Source organism: Ochotona curzoniae, unplaced genomic scaffold (genome assembly GCF_017591425.1).
Source record: "Ochotona curzoniae isolate NIBS_2020 unplaced genomic scaffold, NIBS_Ocur_1.0 contig_2754, whole genome shotgun sequence".
Lineage (NCBI taxonomy): Eukaryota > Metazoa > Chordata > Mammalia > Lagomorpha > Ochotonidae > Ochotona > Ochotona curzoniae.
Genome location: NW_024465582.1, coordinates 25,718,675 through 25,739,661, shown reverse-complemented (window position 1 = coordinate 25,739,661; position 20,987 = coordinate 25,718,675). Strand labels below are relative to the sequence as shown.

At 38.5% G+C, this 20,987-nt stretch overlaps 1 protein-coding gene across 2 annotated transcripts in view; it reads right to left on the bottom strand.

Annotated features, from left to right (window-relative positions):
- Positions 1 to 4,337: 4,337 nt before the first annotated feature.
- Positions 4,338 to 20,987, bottom strand: part of DDX4 (DEAD-box helicase 4) — a 53,432-nt gene continuing 36,782 nt past the window's right edge. For both annotated transcript variants that reach the window (XM_040977697.1, XM_040977698.1), the window contains 8 exons: positions 20,179 to 20,333; positions 17,401 to 17,530; positions 15,942 to 16,108; positions 12,438 to 12,583; positions 8,441 to 8,540; positions 6,481 to 6,751; positions 6,268 to 6,378; positions 4,338 to 5,026 (listed from right to left, as the gene is read on the bottom strand). In XM_040977697.1, coding sequence (XP_040833631.1) covers positions 4,940 to 5,026; positions 6,268 to 6,378; positions 6,481 to 6,751; positions 8,441 to 8,540; positions 12,438 to 12,583; positions 15,942 to 16,108; positions 17,401 to 17,530; positions 20,179 to 20,333 — 1,167 coding nt within the window. In that variant the 3' untranslated portion in view covers positions 4,338 to 4,939. The remainder of the gene's footprint in view (positions 5,027 to 6,267; positions 6,379 to 6,480; positions 6,752 to 8,440; positions 8,541 to 12,437; positions 12,584 to 15,941; positions 16,109 to 17,400; positions 17,531 to 20,178; positions 20,334 to 20,987) is intronic.

The window sequence follows — 20,987 nt, the reverse complement described above, 5'->3', positions numbered from 1 at the left end:
GCCATTTGGGGAGTATACAAGTGGATAGGAGACCTTCTCTCCTCTCTGTAAAAAAAATGACTTCCTAATAAAAATAAATAAATCTGTAAATAAATCTACAATTTTCTACTTATTTTATTGGAAAGGCATATTTTTATAGAGAGAAGGTCTTCCACCTGCTGGTTCACTCCCCAAATGGCTGCAGTGGCCAGAGCTGAGCCAATGCAAAGCCAGCAGTCAGGAGCTTCTTCCTGTTCACCCACACAGGTGCAGGATCCCAAGACTTTGGACCAAGCTTTACTGATTTCCCAGACCACAAGTAGAGAGCTGAATTTCACGAAGTAGAGCAGCAGACCACAAAATAGCACCAATCCAGGATGCTGGGGCTTGGAGGCAGAGGGTTAGCCAATTAGGCCATTGCACCATCCCCATAAATCTTTTTAAAATTAAAAAAAAACTAAAATAATAATAAAAGACTGCTACAACTATACAGCAGTCAAACAATTACCCAATGTAATTTGATCTGAAGCTGGGAGCCAGGAGTTTCTTCCGGATCTCCCTTGTGGGCACAGAAGTCTAACGCCTTGAGTCATCCTCCACTGCTTTCCCAGGACATCAACAAGGAGCTGAATCAGAAGTGAAGCAACCAGGACACGAATCAGTGCCCATATAGGATGTCAGCATTTGCAGGAAGAGGATTAGCCTGAAACAGTACCACATGGCCCCATTTTTTGAGATCTTTCAAGAACACTAAGTGTAAATCTAGAAAGAAAATAATGATAAAAGTAACACCACCACCACCACATAATTCTTCCAGCAAGAAAAAAAGACAAACTACATGTTCCACAAATGGTTCCAAAAGAATATGGCCCTAATTTAAAACAAACTGTTACATGAAATGTCTTGGCAGAATTTTCATCCGACTCTAACACTTAGTATCATTCTCTCCTCCAGAGAAGACACAAAATTAAAATAATAATAATAATAATAATTGGTTCATCTAACATCTTTACATAAACACTGAATTGATTCTCAACTTCAACATCAACCAATAGGCCTAACAGAGAATTAATTATTATAGAATTTAAATACCAACCTGGGGGAAAATATATCTGTACAGAGTATATATTTTATAAGTATCACTTAAAAACAGAAGGGAAAGATGTCTTTATCACTACCTCATAAAATACAACTTTATGGTGAGTTAAACAGAGGCAAATTAGGGCCTGGCACAATAGTTCGGTGGTTAAATATTAGCCTTGCATGTGCCAGGATCCCATATGAGCACTGGCTCATGTCCTGGCTGCTCTACTTCCCATCCAGGTCCCTGCTGCAGCCTGTGAAAACAGCCGAGGATGGCCTAAAGCCTTCTGCACCTGCATGGGAGACTCAGAAGAAGCTCCTGGTTTCAGCTCAGCTCAGCTCAGCTCCAGCCATTGTGGCCATGTGTGGAATGAACCAGTGGATGGAAAATCTCTGTCTCTCCTCTCTGTAAATCTGACCTTCCTATAAAAATAAATCTTTTAAAAGAGAGCGTGAGCAAACAAGCAAGCAAGTTAAAGGTTTATCTGTAAAACAGAAAGCCAACAGATGTCCAAACTTGACAAGATGAAAGTAAACTATAATGGCAATGATCAGAAACAAAGGTAGACGACTGAGGGATACTGCAAAGACATAAGATACTGCTTTATGTTAAAAAATGCTTCTGTATCCAGCACAATGTCTCAACCAGTTAATCCTCCACCTCCAAGTGCTGGTTCATGTCTTGTTGCTTTGCTTTCCATCCAGCTCTCTGCTTATGGCCTGGGAAAGCATTAAAGTATGGCCCAAAGTCTTGGAAGCCCATACCTATGTGGGAAACCTGGAAGAAATTCCTGGCTTCAATCGGCTCAGTTCCAGCTGTTGCAGCCACTTGGAAAGTAAACCAGAGGATGGAAGATCTTTTTTCTTTTTCTCTGTAAATCTACCTTTCCAATAAAAAAACATTTTTGAAAGATTTGTTTTATTTTTATTGGAAAGTCAGATATACAGAAAGGAAGAGAGATAGAGAGGAAGATCTTCCATCCCATGATTCACTCCCCAGGAGGCCGCAACAGCTGGAGTTGAGCCAATCTGAAGCCAGGAGCTTCTTCTGGGTCTCCCACATGGGTGCAGGGTCCCAAAGCTTTGGGCTGTCCTCGACTGCTTTCCCAGGACACAAGCAGGGAGCTGGATGGGAAGCGGGGTTACCGGGATTAGAACCGGCGCCCATATGGGATCCTGGGCGTGCAAGGCGAGGACCTTAACCACTGCACCATCGCGCCGGGCTCAATAAAAAAAAATTTTTTTAATCACTTCTATAGAATTTTGTTTTCTAGTTATATAAGTACTAGTTACTTTAATGATTTTTTTAAAAAATTTTTTTATTCAGAGAGGAGGAGAGGCAGAGAAAAAGATTTTCTGTCGCTGGTTCACTCCCCAAGTGGCTTCAACGGCCAGAACTAAGCCAGTCCAAAGCTGGGAGCCAGGAACTTCTTCCAGGTCTCCTTCACAGGTGCAGGGTCCCAAGGCTTTGGGCCGGCCTCAACCACTTTCTCAGGCCACAAGCAGGGAGCTGGATGGAAGTGGAGTAGCCGGAATTAGAACTGGTGCCCAAATGGGATGCTGGCACATGCAAGGCAAGGACTTTAACCAAGAGGCCACTGCATTGAACCCCACTTTGATAATTTTTAAAGAATTAATTAAAATCTATTGGTAGAGATTCTGCGAAGGTAAATGAACATATGGATATTTATGATCTATAATGGTGAATATGATTTTCTTTCTTGCTATATATTTGAGTAATTCTACTACGATAATTTAACACATTAACCTAGATAAACTTTTTAAAAATAACCAAGGCATCTATAATTATGCTTAAAAAGGTTTAAGAGAAATGGAATTTAAAAGACACAACAAACTTTTCATTATCTTTTTAAATCTTTTTTTAAAAGATTTATTTATTATTATTATTATTATTTTTATTGGAAAGGCAGATATACAGAGAGGAGAGACAGAGAGGAAGATCTTCCATCTGATGATTCACTCCCCAAGTGAGCGCAACGGCCGATACTATGCCAATCCAAAGACCCTTCATATGACCAGGAAGTTCTCTTAATTAAAAAAAAAAAGATAAGAATGGCCTGTTCTCTTGTCAAACAAAGATAAAATTCAGACACATAAATAACAATGCATACACCACTTATTGTCTTTCCCAGAAGTGAGACTACCAAGTAAAAGTGAAATACTTCCATGTTTTTATTAGCTAAACTTCCCTTCCATGTTGTCCATGTCTTTGTGTATTTGTGAGTATTCCTACATATTCACACACAAAGATTACTCATTGATTATGTGCAGTGGTCACATTACTTTTGTCTATTTTTAAGCTTTATATGTATTATGTCATTAAATTAAAAAAATAAAATCTGTTGTTTCCTTTTTCTGTCCTTAAAGCTCAACAAACTTTGGGCCAGCGCAAAGGCTCAGTGGCTAAATTCTTGTCCGATACACACTGAGAGCCCATACACACATCAGTGTGTGTGCTGGCTGCTCCACTTCCCTTCCACCTCCCTGCTTGTGGCCTGGAAAAACAGCAGAGGATGGTCCAAAGCCTGAGATCCTGTACTCACATGGGAGACCCAGAAGGAGCTCCTGGCCCTGGCTTCAGATTGGCTCAGCTGAGGCTGTTGTGGCAACTGGATAGCAAACCAATGCACTAAAGATCTTTCTCTCTCTTCATAAAATTTGCTTTTCCAATAAAAATAAGTCTTTTTAAAAAAGTGATCCGTAGTTCAAAAGTTTAATATTTAGTTTCTAACTTTTGAAGTTGAATTTATTGTAATTCACATAAAATTAACTTTGAATATAGCATGCATTGGCATCTAACTAGTTTTCTAACACCACCTATTGAATATGCCTTACTTTTTTGCATCTGACACTGCAGTAACTAAGTTCCTGTGATGACATTAAACACTCATGTGTGCCTACTGTTGTCTCTCCACCATTCATACCTCATTTGTTTTACTAAAATTTGTATTCATTCCTTTAATGGTAAACCATTAATAAATTTAAAACTTATATTATAGAAATAATAAGTTCAAGACAAAATGATAAATGAAAAAATACAGGGTTATTTCATGAACCATAAAATGCAATTTAAAAATTAGGGCAAGAGTGAATAGAATTAATTCTTGGATTTGATTTCTAAGATATATTGTCATTACATCTGTATAACATATTCTGTGATATCACAGGATGAAAGCAATTAAATTTTTTAAAATAACAGTTGAGAATTATATGAAAGAAAGAAAAATTAAAAGTGCTGTTGGAAGACTTAAGGGAAAAATGTGTTTCATCCTTTATTTTCAAGGGAAGTCTGTATATCATAAAAACAAACATTCGTTTCATCTTTGGATACAGAACTGAAGTTGCACACATTTAACCATTTTCATCACACATCAGATGATCTAAAACCAAAGTCACCTTGAAAGGCTACAGTCTTCTACTGTTTTATGAAAATCGTTATCACATTATAGTGATCACTATTTCTTTAAAGACTCAATTAAAAATGAAACAATAATTTTAACTAAAAGCATATCATATCCCATTGCTTGTTTCTTAGAATCAACAAACACCGTTTCAAGACTAAGCCTTTAGACATGAAACATGTCTAAGTCTCCTAAAGAATATTCTAGAAATAAGCAAGACATTTAGAATGCTTTAATATTTCCAGTAAACACCACCTGCTTCAGGAACTGCAATGCTGTAACTTGTAGCATTTCACATAACTAGTCAGTCAGAATATTTTAAAGGGTGGGAGTGAGAACAGAAGGACAGAAGACACAAGAATGTCCAGTTTCACACTTCTGTTAATAACTCAAAAATCAAAATTATTTTCTTCTCTGCATCAAAACTATACCCCAGGTTTGACACGTTTTCAACTTTAATCCCATGACTCATCATCTACAGGATTGGGAGTTTGCGAAGAAGAAAATCCTGCAGTGTTCAATGTGCTCTTGCCCTGGAAATTCTTAAAAAAACAGAAAAACAGAAAGAGAAAATATTTACTTTTATGAGTTTTAAAGTTACATCATCTAAAGTAAGTAAAACCACACACTTTTTCTAGGTTGCCTTTATAAAATACATAAAGAGCTTTAGTTTCACTAAATCAGACTAGAAAAAAAATGTATTTCAAAATTGGAGGACAAAATATTTCAAGGAAAAGATTTTTTAAGTGACTATACTTTCAGGCAAGTAGAAAACAATGTTTGTGGTATATTTCAACAAAGAAGAATAGCAAGTATGAATACTGCTTCCATATAAAAACTGAAATGTCAGAAAAGCTTTGTAAATTGATAACTCCAATATGCTCTCTTTGGTCAAGAGAGTCAAAATACCAAACTTAAATTTTGTAAATAGCTCAGAAGATGCAAGTAAATTTGGGAAAGGAGGATGTTTAAATATAAATCTCTCAAAGTTAATTCATTTTGTTTGCAACCAAAAATATAATCCAGCAATGAGCCAGTGCTAGTGATCAGGGTGACAGCTGAGCACCAGTGTCCCAGCTCTGCGTGCCTGGGTTTGACTCCCAGCTCCAGCATCTGATTCCAGCCTCTCACCAGTGTGCGCACAGCAGCAGGTAATGGCCTGGGTGATTATGTCTTCCCAGTCGTGTAGAACTGAACTGAGGTTTCCAACTTTCAGCCCAGTTCTAAACCACTCAAGGATGAACCAAATGTTCTCTATGTGCTCTCTCAGCCTCTTGAACAAATGTTCAACAAATCATTAACTTGAAAAGCAGAGTTGCAGAGACAAAGAAATCTTTCACTCCCTAGTTTACTACTCAAATGACCACAATGGCTAGGACTGGGCCGGCCTAAAGCCAGGAGCCTCACCTACATCTCTTGCATTGCTGACAGAGGCCCAAGTACTTGGGCCATCTTCCTCTGCTTTCCCAAACACATTAGCAGGAAGCTGGATCAGAAGTAGAGCAACCGTGACTCAAACCTGTGCTTACATGAGATGCTGATGCTGCAAGCAGTACATTAACCTAATATGCCACATTCAAGCCCAATTAAAAAAAAAAACAACTTCTTTTAGCATATGTAAGCATACATACAAAGAAATAATAAAGTAGCTACCCTCATTTAGGTAAATCAAATGTTTAATTATGCAAATAACTGTTCAAATACATCATTAAATATTCTTACTTCACAGTATTAAGCACACTTACAACTGAAAGCCATGTTAAAAAATTTCCCCTCGACTAACCTTTCTAGTATCCACTGATGCAAACATGTTTCCTCTTGTACTACCACTAAAGCCAGGAGTGTATGAACTAAAGGCAATTTCTTCCAACCATGCAGGAACATCCTGTTGAGCCTTAAAAAAATCATATGCAAACAAGTCTCAAAGATTAGAAAACTCAATTTTTTAAATATACATAAAATATCTACTTTTAACAATAAAGCAATTAACACTTACATCTGTCAGTACTTTCACAAGAGGCTGTGCTAAATGGTTATCTGACTCAGGATCAAAGAAGGAAATAGCTCTGCCAGTATTCCCACAACGACCAGTGCGCCCAATTCGATGAACATACTCATCAATAGCAGAAGGAAGATCAAAATTGATAACGTGTTGAACATTTTCAATATCCAGCCCTCGGGCAGCTACTGAAGTAGCAACAAGAACTGGACATTTTCCACAACGAAAATCTCCAAGAGCTTGCTCTCTTTCCCTCTGTTCTCGATCACTTGAAAGAAAAACATATTTCATGACATACATTTTTAATAATATTAAAAACAGCATTTAATAATCTATCCACTTCTTATATGCCTGCCACTGCACTTCCAAAGCATCACTTTATTTAACCCTTGCTGTATTTTGAGTGGAACAATTATCCCTAGTTGCAGATGATACAAGGTGACAGCTAACTTAACAATGCTTTGAAAAGTTCATGGAAAATTTGCAGTATTATTTAATTACATGTCCGTGAACTTATCTGAATCATGCTCATATGCAGAGCCAGAATATAAGTTCAAGTATGACAAATGTCAAATTCTACTTACTAATAATCTCTATGCTGACAAAAAAATTTTTTAAACTATTGGATTAAATGTTTGCTTAAACACAACCATCATTTTCTACTGTCAGAGGTTTGCATGTAATAGCCAATGGGTGGTTAATCCATTAGAACCATACTGATCAGGCAGCTGTACCCACCAGTACATGAGATCGCTGGTGTGGGAGATGGACTGAACCTGTATTAACTGGCACACTCAATAGTCTAGTCTGAGATTACCGCAGTCAAGGTTTCTTGGAGATTCCCCAACTATACCAATGGACTCAAATTTCATCCTCAAGGTAAACCACAAGATAAATATTCCAATCTTGGAGTGCATGCATTACATCTGGGCTTCCTTGGCCAATGGTGCCTGTGCAGTACACAATGTACCCAAAAAGGCATGGGGGATTATGACAGCTAGCTTATCTAGGCCAGTTGAGGACGTTGAGTGCTGCATCCGAAGAGGGAAAGCAAAAACAGATTGGACAACTCTCCTGGCTAAGCTTTGCAACAAGTGATGGCATTCATGGACACACTAAGGTAGACCTGGTGAGGCAGAAGACCTTAGAAAAATTTTCCCAACCCTGGCATGACAAAACCAACAAACTCTCAGAAGCATCAAAACAACTTAAATAACATGGGTCTCTAAGGCATCATCAAATGACCATCCCCACTAACTCTGAGTGCTGATATAGTTGGATAGCAAGGAGTCATCCCCTCTCTCCCCCAGCACCCCCATTAACACTGGAGAAGAAAGAACTGAAACATTTTTATTCACCCACCTCCCTCCACACCTGGAGCCTCCTCACCCAAAACAGAGGTCCACATGGATATGCATGCCTTTCAACTGTGTAATCAGTATTTTAAACCTTAAAATGTTAGGCCCACATTGCTTCTTGATTCACCAAATAACTAAGGTGAAATCAATTTGATTCACCAAATAACTAAGGTGAAATCAAATGATAAAGTCATACTAATATTATATTTGTAACCACTTTGATATAGTAAAGGCAGGCATCAGAAATAACTGTATTTAGCTTGAAAAAAAACTTTATACATAATGAACAGAGATTCTTTGGTGGATCTCTTGAGAAGTTCCCACTCCCAATGTATAGTCTAAAGCAAATCTTTAACTGTCCATCCCTGCAAATCAATTCTTCTAAAAATTAAGCATGAAGAGGAAGGAAGTTTAGGCCTCCTGGGTATTACTTCTACCTTCCCATGGCAAGGAAAAAAGAAAATGAATGAGTACTGATTGCATATTGAGATAATTCTGACTCCTAATCCTAAGATTTTTATTAGCTACATATAAACTCATGTTTCTTAAATGCCAAGGAGAATTCAGTCCTCTACTAGGAATCCTATCAATGTACTTACCCATGAATGCTTGTAGTTGCTATCTTTTCTTGACAAAGAAAAGTTGCAATAAAATCTGCTTTTTTCTTAGTTTCCACAAAAACCATTGTTCTTTCATCACCTGAGGCAATCACCAACAAATTACAACATCAGGAAGACATAAAAGTAGAAAAAAAGAGTTGAAACAGTTGGTTTCAATTTCCTCAGTTGTGTAAGTACCAAGATCCAGGTCTAAAAAGGGACTCAATTTTTTTCTGAATAAATATCAAAGACAAAAACACAAGGACTGTTTTCTTCTTTTGTAAATGCCTTTACTCTCTACTTTCCAAAATAATATAATCTTTCTTTCATCTCTGACTCTCCAAGGCATATATAATAGTGACATCCAACCTAACTCCACTGAACTCTAGTAATTCTTGGTGTGGTATTATTTAATTTAAACCCCTTTACTTCTTAAATATTTTATATAACATTAAATGTTAGGCTTATCCCAGCTTCTGAACTTATTAATGTATATTTACTTATTTGCTTCAAGTATTTAACTTGTAAAAATGCCAGCAATGGTCCAATGTTTTTTACATACAATTCTCCTACAAAATGTTAGACAAACACGATTTTGTTCTCTTGACGGAAGGAAAGATGAAATAATGAAATAATCATTCCTTACCGACCATTACACTCCCATCAGTTCGCTTCATTCACAAATTCAACAAATATTATACTGTCTCCTAGATGCCAGTCTCCAGATATTAAAGATATAAAATTTCTGCTCTAAGGTTTGGCACCACGGAACTAGGGTTCCATTTGGGCCCCACTTTGAGTCCTGGCTTCTTCACTTTTGATCCAGTTGCCTGCTTCTGGCCTGAAAAAGCAATGGAGGATGGCTCAAGTCCTTGGGTCCCAGGACCCACATGAGAGACCTAGAAGAAGTTCCCAAGTCCTAGCTTCAGACTGGCTCAGCACCAGCTATTGGGGTCATTTGGGAGGTGAACCAGTGGATGAAAGATCTTTGTTTCTCCTCTCTGCAACTCTTTCAAATAAAAATAAACAAATCTTTAAAAATTCTGTTTTACTGTGGAGAGGGCAATAATATGTGTTAGTCCTAAAGAGGAAAAAGTCTGAAGGAACAGGTCAAAAGGCTGTTACTTTACTGATTTATTTTTATTTGAAAAGCAAAGTCCCAGAGAGATCTTTTCTCCTCTTGTTCATTCCTCAAACGGCTTCAACTGAGCTGATATGAAACCTGGAACTTCTTCTGGTTCTCCCACCTGAGAACTTGGGCCATCCTTCCCTGCTTTTAGTCCATTAGCAGGGAGCTGGTTTAGAAGTCGAGCACCTGGGACATGAACCAGCTCCAATATAGAATGCAGTGCCACAGGCAGAGGCTTAGCCAGTTACTCCATGGCATCACCCTCTAACACAGGATTACTTTACACAATTAGATTTCATTTGAGTAATAATATAAAATCATAAACTGCCCATTTATCTGGGGAAAGAGCATTAAAGATGGAGGGACATAAAGGACGAAGGCTCTGGAGACATGGACTTTCTGTGCTAACAAAACAGAGGCCCCCTCCAGACCTCTAAATTCTGTGCAGAACGAACTGCAAGTACAAAGGTCATGAGGCAGCAATGCTTCGGGTTTACATGAAAAACAGTCATGAGGAAAGTGTGGCTGGAACATGGAGAGAACAGCAGAGCATAGGGGATGAAGTCAGTGGGGTAGTGGGAGGGCATATTGTCCATGGCCTGAAATAAGGTCACTGCAAGAACTTTATTACTCTGAGAAGGGAAACTATTGGATTTTGAACAGAAAAATGACATGATCTTTATTTAAACTGAGCAGCTAATAAGTTCTAGATATATTTTGATGGTAGAAAAAAACAGGATTTTGTTAACAGATCAAATAGATAGCTAGAGGATGAAATCCCCAAATTTTGTACTTGAGTAACTAGAAGCATGAACTAACATTACTTGATACGAAGACTACACAGGACAATGATTTAGAGACGATGTTTAAGCCCCCCCAAAATCAAAATGGTAGCTGATTGTCATCATAACAACTGAACAAAATCTTTGTCACATTGTAATTTTGTATTTATTTGAAGTTAATGATTTTATGTTTTAAGAAAAATATTCTTTCATCAGTTTTGGATGATAAGGTGTGTGAAGCTAAAACTGACTCCTAGAATAGAGGAGAGACCAGGTACATAGACTATTGAACAGTTCTCATTTTTCTTAGTTCCCCAATCCCAAGAAAAGACTTATCTGTTTATTTGTAAGAGGAGAGAAAGAGGGAAAGGAAGGAAGGAAGGGAGGGAGGGAGGGAGGGAGAAAGAAAAAAACGTAGGTAGGTAGGTAGGTAGGTAGGTAGGAAGGAAGGAAGGAAGGTAGGTAGGTAGGTAGGTAGGTAGGTAGGTAGGTAGGTAGGTAGGTAGGTGGATCTTCCATTCAGATTCATTCCCCAGATGTCTACAACAGCCAGCACTGGGTCAAGCCAAAGCTAGAAACCCTACCCAGATCTCCCATGCAGGTAACAGTGGCCCAAACACTTGGGCCATCCTCCACTTTCCTTTCCTGGACCAAAAGCCAAGCTGGGAAACAAAGCAGTGCCCAAATGAGATTCCTGCACAGAGAGTAGTACCAGCTTTACTTGCTACACCAAAACACCAGCCATTAAGTTCCCCCTGCTCCCACCCACCTACTTGTTTGACATTCGTTGTAGTTCAGACAATACACTGCTATTCCCCACTGGTTACAGCAATGATTAGCTGGTTTTATGATCAGATTTGGTGTATTTTTTTTTAATAAATCAACTGTCTTTTCTATGTTAGATAATAATTCTGCTGATGATCTTTATTTCTTTATTCCTCCACTGTGAGCTAAAATTGAAAAGGAAGATTTAGAATAGAGAAATTTAACTTGCTTCTTTGCCTTCTGTACTTTACTTGTCTTACTTGCTGAGAATAGCTGAATAGGATGTCTTTGGTAAATGATTAGGCTCAATTGGGATTCAGGATACAAAATTCAACAGTGGCCCTGAGATAAGTATCTCAGGAGGAATCAAGGTAAAATAGTGAGGAACCGAAAAGTCTCTGACTTCTTGGAGGAGGCTCCAAAGGTCTGAGAAAAGTAAACTTGGTCTGAAAAAAAAAGCAAACTCAAGGAAAATTGTGACAAAGAACTAAAAGAAACAGCAGTCTTATGATGTAATGGTCAGGAAAAAATAGCCCCTAACTTTACTGTTCTATGATTCTATTTGTACCTATTAGTAAGCTATTTTTCAAAATGCTGTGTAAGTGATTTTGGCCTACAAAAGACAGGTGATGTAGCGACTTGGTACAGATGTGCCACCCTCCTGTGTGAGGAACTGGCCTTCGTCTCAGTGCGCTGGCATCTGAATAATCCTCCTGCTTTTGCATCAAGCCTCGTCTTCGTTGATCATTGGGGAGACTCACTTTCTCAAGAGTCGGTAAGGCTGTCCTCACATTGCGCGGCCTTACAAAATCAACCAGGAATTTAGAAAGGACTCGTGAGACAAGCCTTTTTCTTAGTGGTTATGTCTATGTCCCCTCAGCAGAGTAACCAGATTCAATGCTTGGCTCCAGCTCTGACCCCAGGCTCCTGGAGGCGGCAGGTGAGGGCTTCAGAAGCTGGATCCCTCAAATCCATGTGGGAGGGACTGAGTTTACAATGTCAGCCCTGGCTCAGCCCTAGTCATTACAGACATCTGAGGAGTCAATTAGCAGATGGAAGAATAAATACCTCCCCTCATTCTTTAAAAAGTAATCAAAATACTTCTGTTGGGATAGTATTTAGTCAAATGCTGTTAAACTAAGTCTCCAATACCTCCTAATCCCATTATGGAGAGAAAAGGCCTACATATATAGTTTGCACAGAAAATGGAACCATAATATATTTAAGTTACATTAAAAACAAACTATGTAGCTATTTTATAAAAAATCACTTTTGAAAAATCATAATTATGATTTCAGAAAATCACATCAGTATAACATACCTATGTTTCGCAGAATTTCAACAAGCTTTTCTCGTTTTGCATACTGGCCAACCTGAAGAACGGTCTGCTGAACATCTCTACATGCTCCACCCACTTGTCCAACAGCAACAAACAAATAACTTGATTTTAAAAACTCCCCAGCCAACCTTGAAAAACAAAACATTACTCCTTATCTCCTCCATTAATACAATAGTCACAGAATTCTAAGTGTAGCTACAATATTAGGCAGTGGATTATTATAGCTGAAACAGGAAATGGTGATTTAATTGAAATATCACATCCAAGGCTCAATACAAAATGTTAAAATTTTGCAAAAAACATAACTTCGTGTCAAACCATGGTTACATAATTTTCACCAGTTTTTCGATCAATAGAAACTATATAAAATGTGCATCATCATAATAATTGTGAGCTGATGAGAGATACCTAGCCTACCAGTTTAGCCACAATAGGATGCCTATACTGGGGTGCCTGCCTCCATCTCTGGATGCATGATTCAGACCCAGACTCTTCAAGGAATCAGTGATGGCTAAAGTGTTTGGGTCCCCACTGCCCATGTAGGAGACGTGAACTGAGTCCCTCCCTCAGGATTTTCATCCCAGCTCCACCCTGATCACTAAAGGTATTTGTGAAGAAGACCAGCAGATGGTAGTTCTCTTCCAGCCTCTCAAATAAATGTATAGGATTTTAAAGTGTGATATAAAATAAACATCTGCAATATGTAGCCATTTATTAAAAGTTGGAACATATGCACAAACTTTATTCTTCACTTACTGCATTTCTGTATATTTTTAGGAATTGTTTTCTGTAATATGGCCAGTTGAATTATGCTGCTTCAAATGAATAATTATGAGCAAACGAAAGCATAGTGCAATGCTTTTCATGTCACAATATGCAGATAAAATAATACTTGTACAGTACAGCTGGGTAGAAAATAGGAGGTAAAAGGTCTAGGGGCTGGGCAGAGCCAGACTGCACAGATGTGCACCAAAGACTGAGGGTCTCAAATCCCGACACACAGGAACTTACTATCAGTGTACAGTCCTGCTTTGTATCACCCTCAACCAGGAGGTGGGAGAAGATAGCAATTAGAGACCTGACTTATTAAGGATAAATGGAGACACTCAAATCTATCTTCAGTCTCCTCCCCTGTGCAGTCAGTCCTGTGTTTCTTAGCTGTGCCCTCAAATGCCATAAAATAGTTCAAACTCACCATATCCAGAACCTTAACAAACCATTCACTGCCTCTTGTCTCTGGACCTGCTCTTGAACCATACAAGAAAATACCTCCACCTATAGAACAGCATCATCTCACCCAAGCACAAATACTGACATTATCTGAAATTCTTTATTGATTTTTCATTCACTAAAATGATACTGTCTGAGTGTCCTGCACCATGAATTCATGGCTCAGGGCCTCTGTATTCCAGGACAGAGACGAACAAAAGGGGAAGCTGAGTAAGAAGCCTTTTATTTTTCTTCTTAAGTTTTTCAGTATGTAAAGGTCTTCCAAAACTCCCTCAAATCAAAGTTCAGAACTCAGGAATTATACTAGGCAGAAAACTGTTAGTCAGTAAATACAAGAGCAAAGGTAACACAGGCTGAGCCACAGTAACAACAACCTCAGACATGAGTCAAAGAACCTTTAGCTCCCCTTCAGGGGTTATACATAATGCTCTGAAATACAAACTGGAGCTATTTTACAGAAATCAAGACCTTGCCAGATCAAAGTGTTGACCCCAGGCATGCAGTCCCCAGGCAGAAAACAGTTCCCATCTGCTGATTACTTCCCCAAATGCCAGAAAAAGCCAGGGTTGAGGCAGGTCAAAACGGGGAGCTGGGAACTCAATCCAGGTCTCCTACGTGAGTGTTAGGAACTGAAGAGCTTGAATCATTACCTCTTGTCTCCCAGTGTTGGGATTGGAATGACTTTGGAATCAAGAGCTGTATGAAGCTGCAAATCAAACCCAGGCACTCTAGTATGGGATGTGGGCATCCGCACCATTAAGCCAAAGACCTGCCTGCCTGTACCACTTCAAATTTAAGATATAACCTGGTTGTCTAAAAAATGCTTGTTTTGGGCCCGGCAGCGTGGCCTAGTGGCTAAAGTCCTTGCCTTGAACATGCAGGGATCCCATATGGATGCCGGTTCTAAACCCCGCAGCTCCACTTCCCATCCAGCTCCCTGCTTGTGGCCTGGGAAAGCAGTTGAGGATGGCCCAATGCTTTGGGACCCTGCACCCGTGTAGGAGACCCGGAAGAAGTTCCTGAATCTCGGCTTCGTATCGACATAGCACCAGCCATTGTGCTCACTTGGGGAGTGAATCATAACGGAAAATCTTCCTCTCTATCTCTCCTCCTCTCTGTATATCTGACTTTGTAATAAAAATAAATAAATCTTAAAAAAAAAAAAAAGCTTGTTTTGTGCACTGTTAAGGAAAAAAAAAAAACACCAACTGATCCAATGCTTTCTTAAGATTTATTTTTTCATCAATATAGAGTTCTTTTTAACTTCACACAGACTTCTACTTAAACACTAAGTTAAAAAAAAATCAATAACCAACACCACAATTCCAGAGCTTATAAGAGTCTGATGACTTAACATAGGAACCCATAAAACATTCTCTTCAAAGAGGAGATGAACTGCATAGCAAAAGAGATGCTGAAGTACATCTGTAAACATGGGATCCACAAGTCTTACTGTACCACTCAGAAGCTAGTATTCTGAAAGAACAACGGAACATTCCAGGGATAGGGGGAGGGGCAACACCCTCAAGGGCCAGCTTGGAAGCAAACCTTCATCAGAACACATCAACACCCAAAAGAGCACAGCAACCAAAACAAAAAATCTCCATATGGTTCATGAGTCCAGAAACCAAAGGTTTTAAGTAAAAATAGCCAATCTACCAACACAACTACCTATTTTTGAACCTGTGCTCCTTTTGCCTCCATCCACTCCAAATTGAGGGTCTTCAGATTTAAAGACCTCAGTTCTCAAAAAGAGAGTAATTCCATTAGGAAAAAGAACAGGAGTCCTACCTGAAGTATAAGTTATCAGTATTAGTAGACATCTGAGCCTCCTATGCAAGGGACAAGCTAAGAGAAGAACTGTCATAGTGAAGGGACACTGCATCCTAACCTCTGAACTCACAAACCACATGGCAAATGGTGTGACTCTCAAATATCTGCCAATAATTGATAGGTGACTTTTCTACCAAAGATCCATTGATCCAAATTTATTAGGTTGGAATGCCCAAAACTAAAGATAATTTCATGTATTAAATTCTTGTTCAATCCTAAGATCTGTTATAACATGTATGTCCTTTCAAATTAAAATGTGATGCTAATGAATAAAAGTCACAATATTTTTTAGAAACACAACTTTTTAAACCACCTGTTAGAATCTTAAATTTTAAAAATCCAATCTCAGAGACAATATTCAATTGCGCTGACTTCCATACAGATGTTTATTGATACAACTAAGATATTAAGAAAAACTTTTACCTTTGAATTTCTTCTGGAAATGTTGCACTGAACATAAGGGTTTGACGTTGTTCCTTTGACGGCATTCCTGGGCAAGAAATTAACTTCTTCATTTCTGGTCCAAAACCCATATCCAACATGCGATCTGCTTCATCCAAAACTAAATACTTGACTTGTTTGAGACCAATCTTTAAGGGTATTTCCGTGGATGAAAAGAAGAAAATGTACACTAGTTTATATTAAACGAAGATACTAACAAACAATTCTTAAGGATAAAATAACATTAGCAGTGTCTTTCTGTCATTAAATTTCTCCAATGTATAAAATATTTTTAAAATTAAGGCTAAAATAAATATCTAAATCAATACTGTATAACAGAACTTTCTACAATTAGAAGTTCTATTGTCTACAATCTAGCATGTGAGCCATTAGCCATAGGCAACTATTACATGATCCAAGTATGGCTAATATGAATGTGGAAATAAAAATGTTAACATTTTTCAACTGAAACAGACACAAATGTTGGTGCTTACAGTATTTGGATTGCGCAGATGTAGACTGCATTAGCTAATAAAGTCAGATTCTTTCATATTAAAATCTTGTTAACAACATAACATTCAAATATCTTATAACTGGTCATTTTTCTCCCCCACCCCCTCTTAAGATCCTTAATTAACTCTCCATTCTCTGATCATTCACAACTAGGAAACTTCTCTTATTTCATATAAATAATTACTGATGTAAAGAGAAAACATCATTGCAAGTTTTTGGGAGCACACAAAGCATCAGATGAGGGGATCTTGGTCTCTCTTTCTCTCTCAAAGACAACAAAGTTTTAAAAAAAATTTTTTTGATGCAAAACAAATATGAAACCCATGTAGTTTTCTCATAATATACATTTTGCATGAACAATTCAGAAGACAACTCATGCACACAAGATCAAAAACTTTCTGCACCAAAATAAACCTATCTTTCAATTTCACTTTTTTTCCACAAACCAAATTTTTGAGTATTCTCTTAATCTCTTTGAGCTTTTCTTTTTTTCTTGTTTTCTGCTGGGATACTGTGAATGCATTCTTAAACAATCTGATGGAACCCAACATGTGAACAGTGTTGAAATAATATATCTCGAGTGGCAAGATTGACAGAAATTCATAACTGTTGCACTTGAGCAAGAACCTCAGAGCATGTCCTACATCCGGGACCTGGGGAGGGTGGGAAAGTGGGTGGGCCTTCTCCCTTAATACCCCCCTTTAAACATGAAGGTAACAATATGGAAAACATACTAGTATTATCCACTTTCCTGTAGCCCTTGAACCTTCTTACCCTAGTTAACTATGTAAAGATTGTCAAAATAAAAATAAAATTAAATTAAATTAAAAAGAAATAATATATCTCATAGTACCCCACTCTTTCCCTTTCCTGCATATTCACAAAGCAAAATTGTCAGTTTCACATCTTGCCATCCATGCAGGCCTACCTTTTCTTTACCTATGATATCCATCAGTCTTCCAGGAGTAGCACACAATATATTAACACCTTGTACTATCTGCCGAATTGAATGCCCCAACTGGGTTCCCCCATAGACAACAACAGCTCTTACACAAGTCCTGTTGACAAGATAAACATCACTTTTTAGTTACTTGAAAATTAGACATTTACTTCTAACAATATGTACAACAAATCTATACAGAAAAAAAGGAACGATTATATATTCACTTAACTTTAAAAAATAAATTCTGCCCAAAAAGCTGAAAATATGGAGAAAAATAATAAATTTTGGAAAAACATTGCGGTGGGTGTTTAGCTAGCAACTAAGATCCCATATTCCACATCAGAATGTCTGGATTCTACTCCCAGCTTCAGCTGCTGATTGCAGTTTCCCCTCAAGGCAGACCTGGGAAGCAACAGGACACAGCTGCTCAAGTGACTGGGTCCCTTTCACCCAGAGAAAAGCACTGCATTCCACGTTCTGCTTCGAAGCCTGGTTATTAAGACTTGGCCACTGCAAGCATTTGGACAGTAGACAACCAAATGGAGCTTTGCTTGTATTTCTCTACTTCTCACATTAGAGGATCAAAGAGAGAGAGAGAGAGAAAGAAAGAAACTATGTTCTTTCACTTGATTCAAAAGCCTAAAAGCAAAGCAGTACATGAGTAGCAAGAAACAAACACCAGGGCTCAGCATTGTGGCCACCTGCAATACTGGCTGCCCATTTAGACCCTGATTTGAGTCCCAACTGCTTCACTTCTGATGGAGTTCTCTGCTAACAACCTGGGAAAAGCAGAAGATGGTCCAAATACTTGGGCCCCTGCCACCCATGTGGGAGATACAAAACAAATTATCCTGGCTTCAGACTGGCCCAGCCATTTGGGTGATGAACTAGCACCTGGAAGATCTCTTTGTATCTCCTCTATATAACTCTTTCAAATGGATTTTTTAAAATCTGTATTCAAAAAAAACTAACTTTATAATAAACTGATAACAAATGGATAATTTACAAAGCAAGACTAATTAAATACTCAAAAAATAGTTCAATCCCATGGTAAATTAAAAAAGATGATGATACCTTTGAGGATTTTTATTATATGTGCTGCCAAAGCAAGCACACCTTTGATAGTTTTAGAAATACATCAATTCTTCAATATTCTTCCCTTCAAACACAGGTATTGACTTCCCTTCCCTCATTAATAGAAGGAAATATGGGAAGGCTGGCTTCATGACTGTGTGCAACTTATGAAGCCCAATAGGTTCCAAGCTCAAGAGATGTTATGTCCTGCTATTGCTACCTTAAAACCTGTGTTAATTTTAGAACCAAGAGCCTTGCTTCATTCCACACTAGTTCCAACAAATTCAATAGTCAGAATGGGCCAAATGTAGTGACTTGCCTCTTACAAACAGAATATAACAGTAACAGAAGTAACTTTTCAGACTATTTTGTGAAAATTCTTATGTGCTCTGTTCTCACTTTCTCTCAACTCACAGAAGACCATAATCACTTCCTCAGGATAATCAAGCACCTTTATGGAATGGTCCAGTCAAGCCTCCAGGTGAGTGTTACCCTGGCTGACATCCCGTCTGCAGCCTTGTAAGGATTCCAAACCAGAATCACCTTGTGTAGCTAGTTCCCAACTCCTAAACCCTCAGAAATGTTCATTGTTTTAAGCTACTAAATTTTAAGATAGTTTGTTAGGCAGTAGTGAAGACAGAGAAACAGATCTTCCATCAATGGTTTCACTTCCAAAATGGCCCCAATGGCTGGGGCTGGGCCAACCCAAAGCCAGGAGCTTCTTCCGGATCTCCTTCCTGGATGCAGGTACTCAAACACCTGGACCATTCTCCACTGCTTTCCCAGGCTTGTTAGCAGGGATGAATTAGAAGTGGATCAGCTAGGACTTGAAATTGTGCCCATATTGGATGCTGGTGCTGGTGCTGCAGGCAGCAGCCTAAAGGCTACACTATAGCATCAGCCACTAAAAAACAGGTTTCTCTATTATGAAGTTACATATAAAAATAAAGAACTGGGCCTGGCGTGGTGGTACAAGTGGTTAAGGTTCTCGCCTTGCACGCCTGGGACCCCATGTGGGCACCAGTTCTATCCTGGCAGCCCCGCTTCCCTTCCAGCTCCCTGCCTGTGGCCCGGGAAAGCAGTCAAGGACGGCCCCAAGCTTTGGAACCCTGCACCCGCGTAGGAGACCCGGAGGAGTCTCCTGGCTTTGGATCGGCATAGCATCAGCCGTTGCGCCCACTTGGGGAGTGAATCATCGGACGGAGGATCTTCCTCTCTGTCTCTCCTCTCTGTATGTCCGCCTTTCCAATAAAAATAATAATAATAAATGTATTATAAAAAATAAAGAACTGTTAGGAACACACTAAGTTCATTGTTCAACATGCAGTAAAAGTTATTAAAAATATCAACATATTGACTTTTTATGCTGTTATTTTTAATAAGTATATTTCTTCTACTGCTTCTTAGCCTTCTGGTTAAGATCAAGCATTTAAAAATATCAACATATTGACTTTTTATGCTGTTATTTTTAATAAGTATATTTCTTCTACTGCTTCTTAGCCTTCTGGTTAAGATCAAGCATAACATTTCTTCTAACAAATAAATAGGATTTCATAACTTTTTAAGTGCACATCAAACAAAATAGCTAAAAACTAAATGAATGCCTTATTACCGAATTCTTTCAAAATAAGAGAGACTAAAAATAACTCCAAAGAGAAAATCTGAGAATAGCACTTCAAATATACTTACCCAAAAGAAAATTTTCTGGCTTCCAAATAAATCTGGTTGATGAGTTCTCGAGTTGGTGCTACGATGATACACTCTGGCTCCTGTAGCTCTTTAAAACGACTGGAAGTTACTCTCTCACGCATCAGATGAGCCAATATTGGCAAGAGAAAAGCTGCCTAGGAATTAAATTGCCTAACTCACAAATTTATACTCAATTTATCCCTACCAAAAGTAACTTGTCATGCCCTTATACCCTCACCCTCCAGCTTCCTCTTTCACCTCGCTGGCAAATTTAAGGAAAGAAATGGGAATTTCAGTTCAATGAGTTCTTAAGTTTGGATGCTCATACATACATACAACATAAAATGGTTGACAAAAAAGTTATCAGAAACTGTACTTAAGTTTTAATAAAGCACTCAAATTCTAAACATTAGTATTAACCTACTTATACAGGTGAATATAGGTATGATTTCATGAAATCATCTAACCACAAAATCCTTCTAGAAGTTACACCTGGTAAGAGACGCTTTGTGTTATGGTTTTATTTGAATAAACAAAACACTTGTTAAAATCTACCTCCAAAACTCTCACCAATCAGCTGCTGTATTACACAGCTCACTTATCTTTCCCTTTACGTCAGTAACAGAAGCTGATCAACATCAATGGTCTGATCCTTCCATCATGGCACCAAGGCAGCCTCCTAGAGCCTAGAGACTAGCGCTAGGGACTGGCATAAAGGAGGTCAGGAAACTACCCCCAAGTGTTTGGGTCCCAGGTGGGTGGGGGTGTTAGGGCCCCAGGCTGGCATGGTGTGTTACGGGACTGGGCTT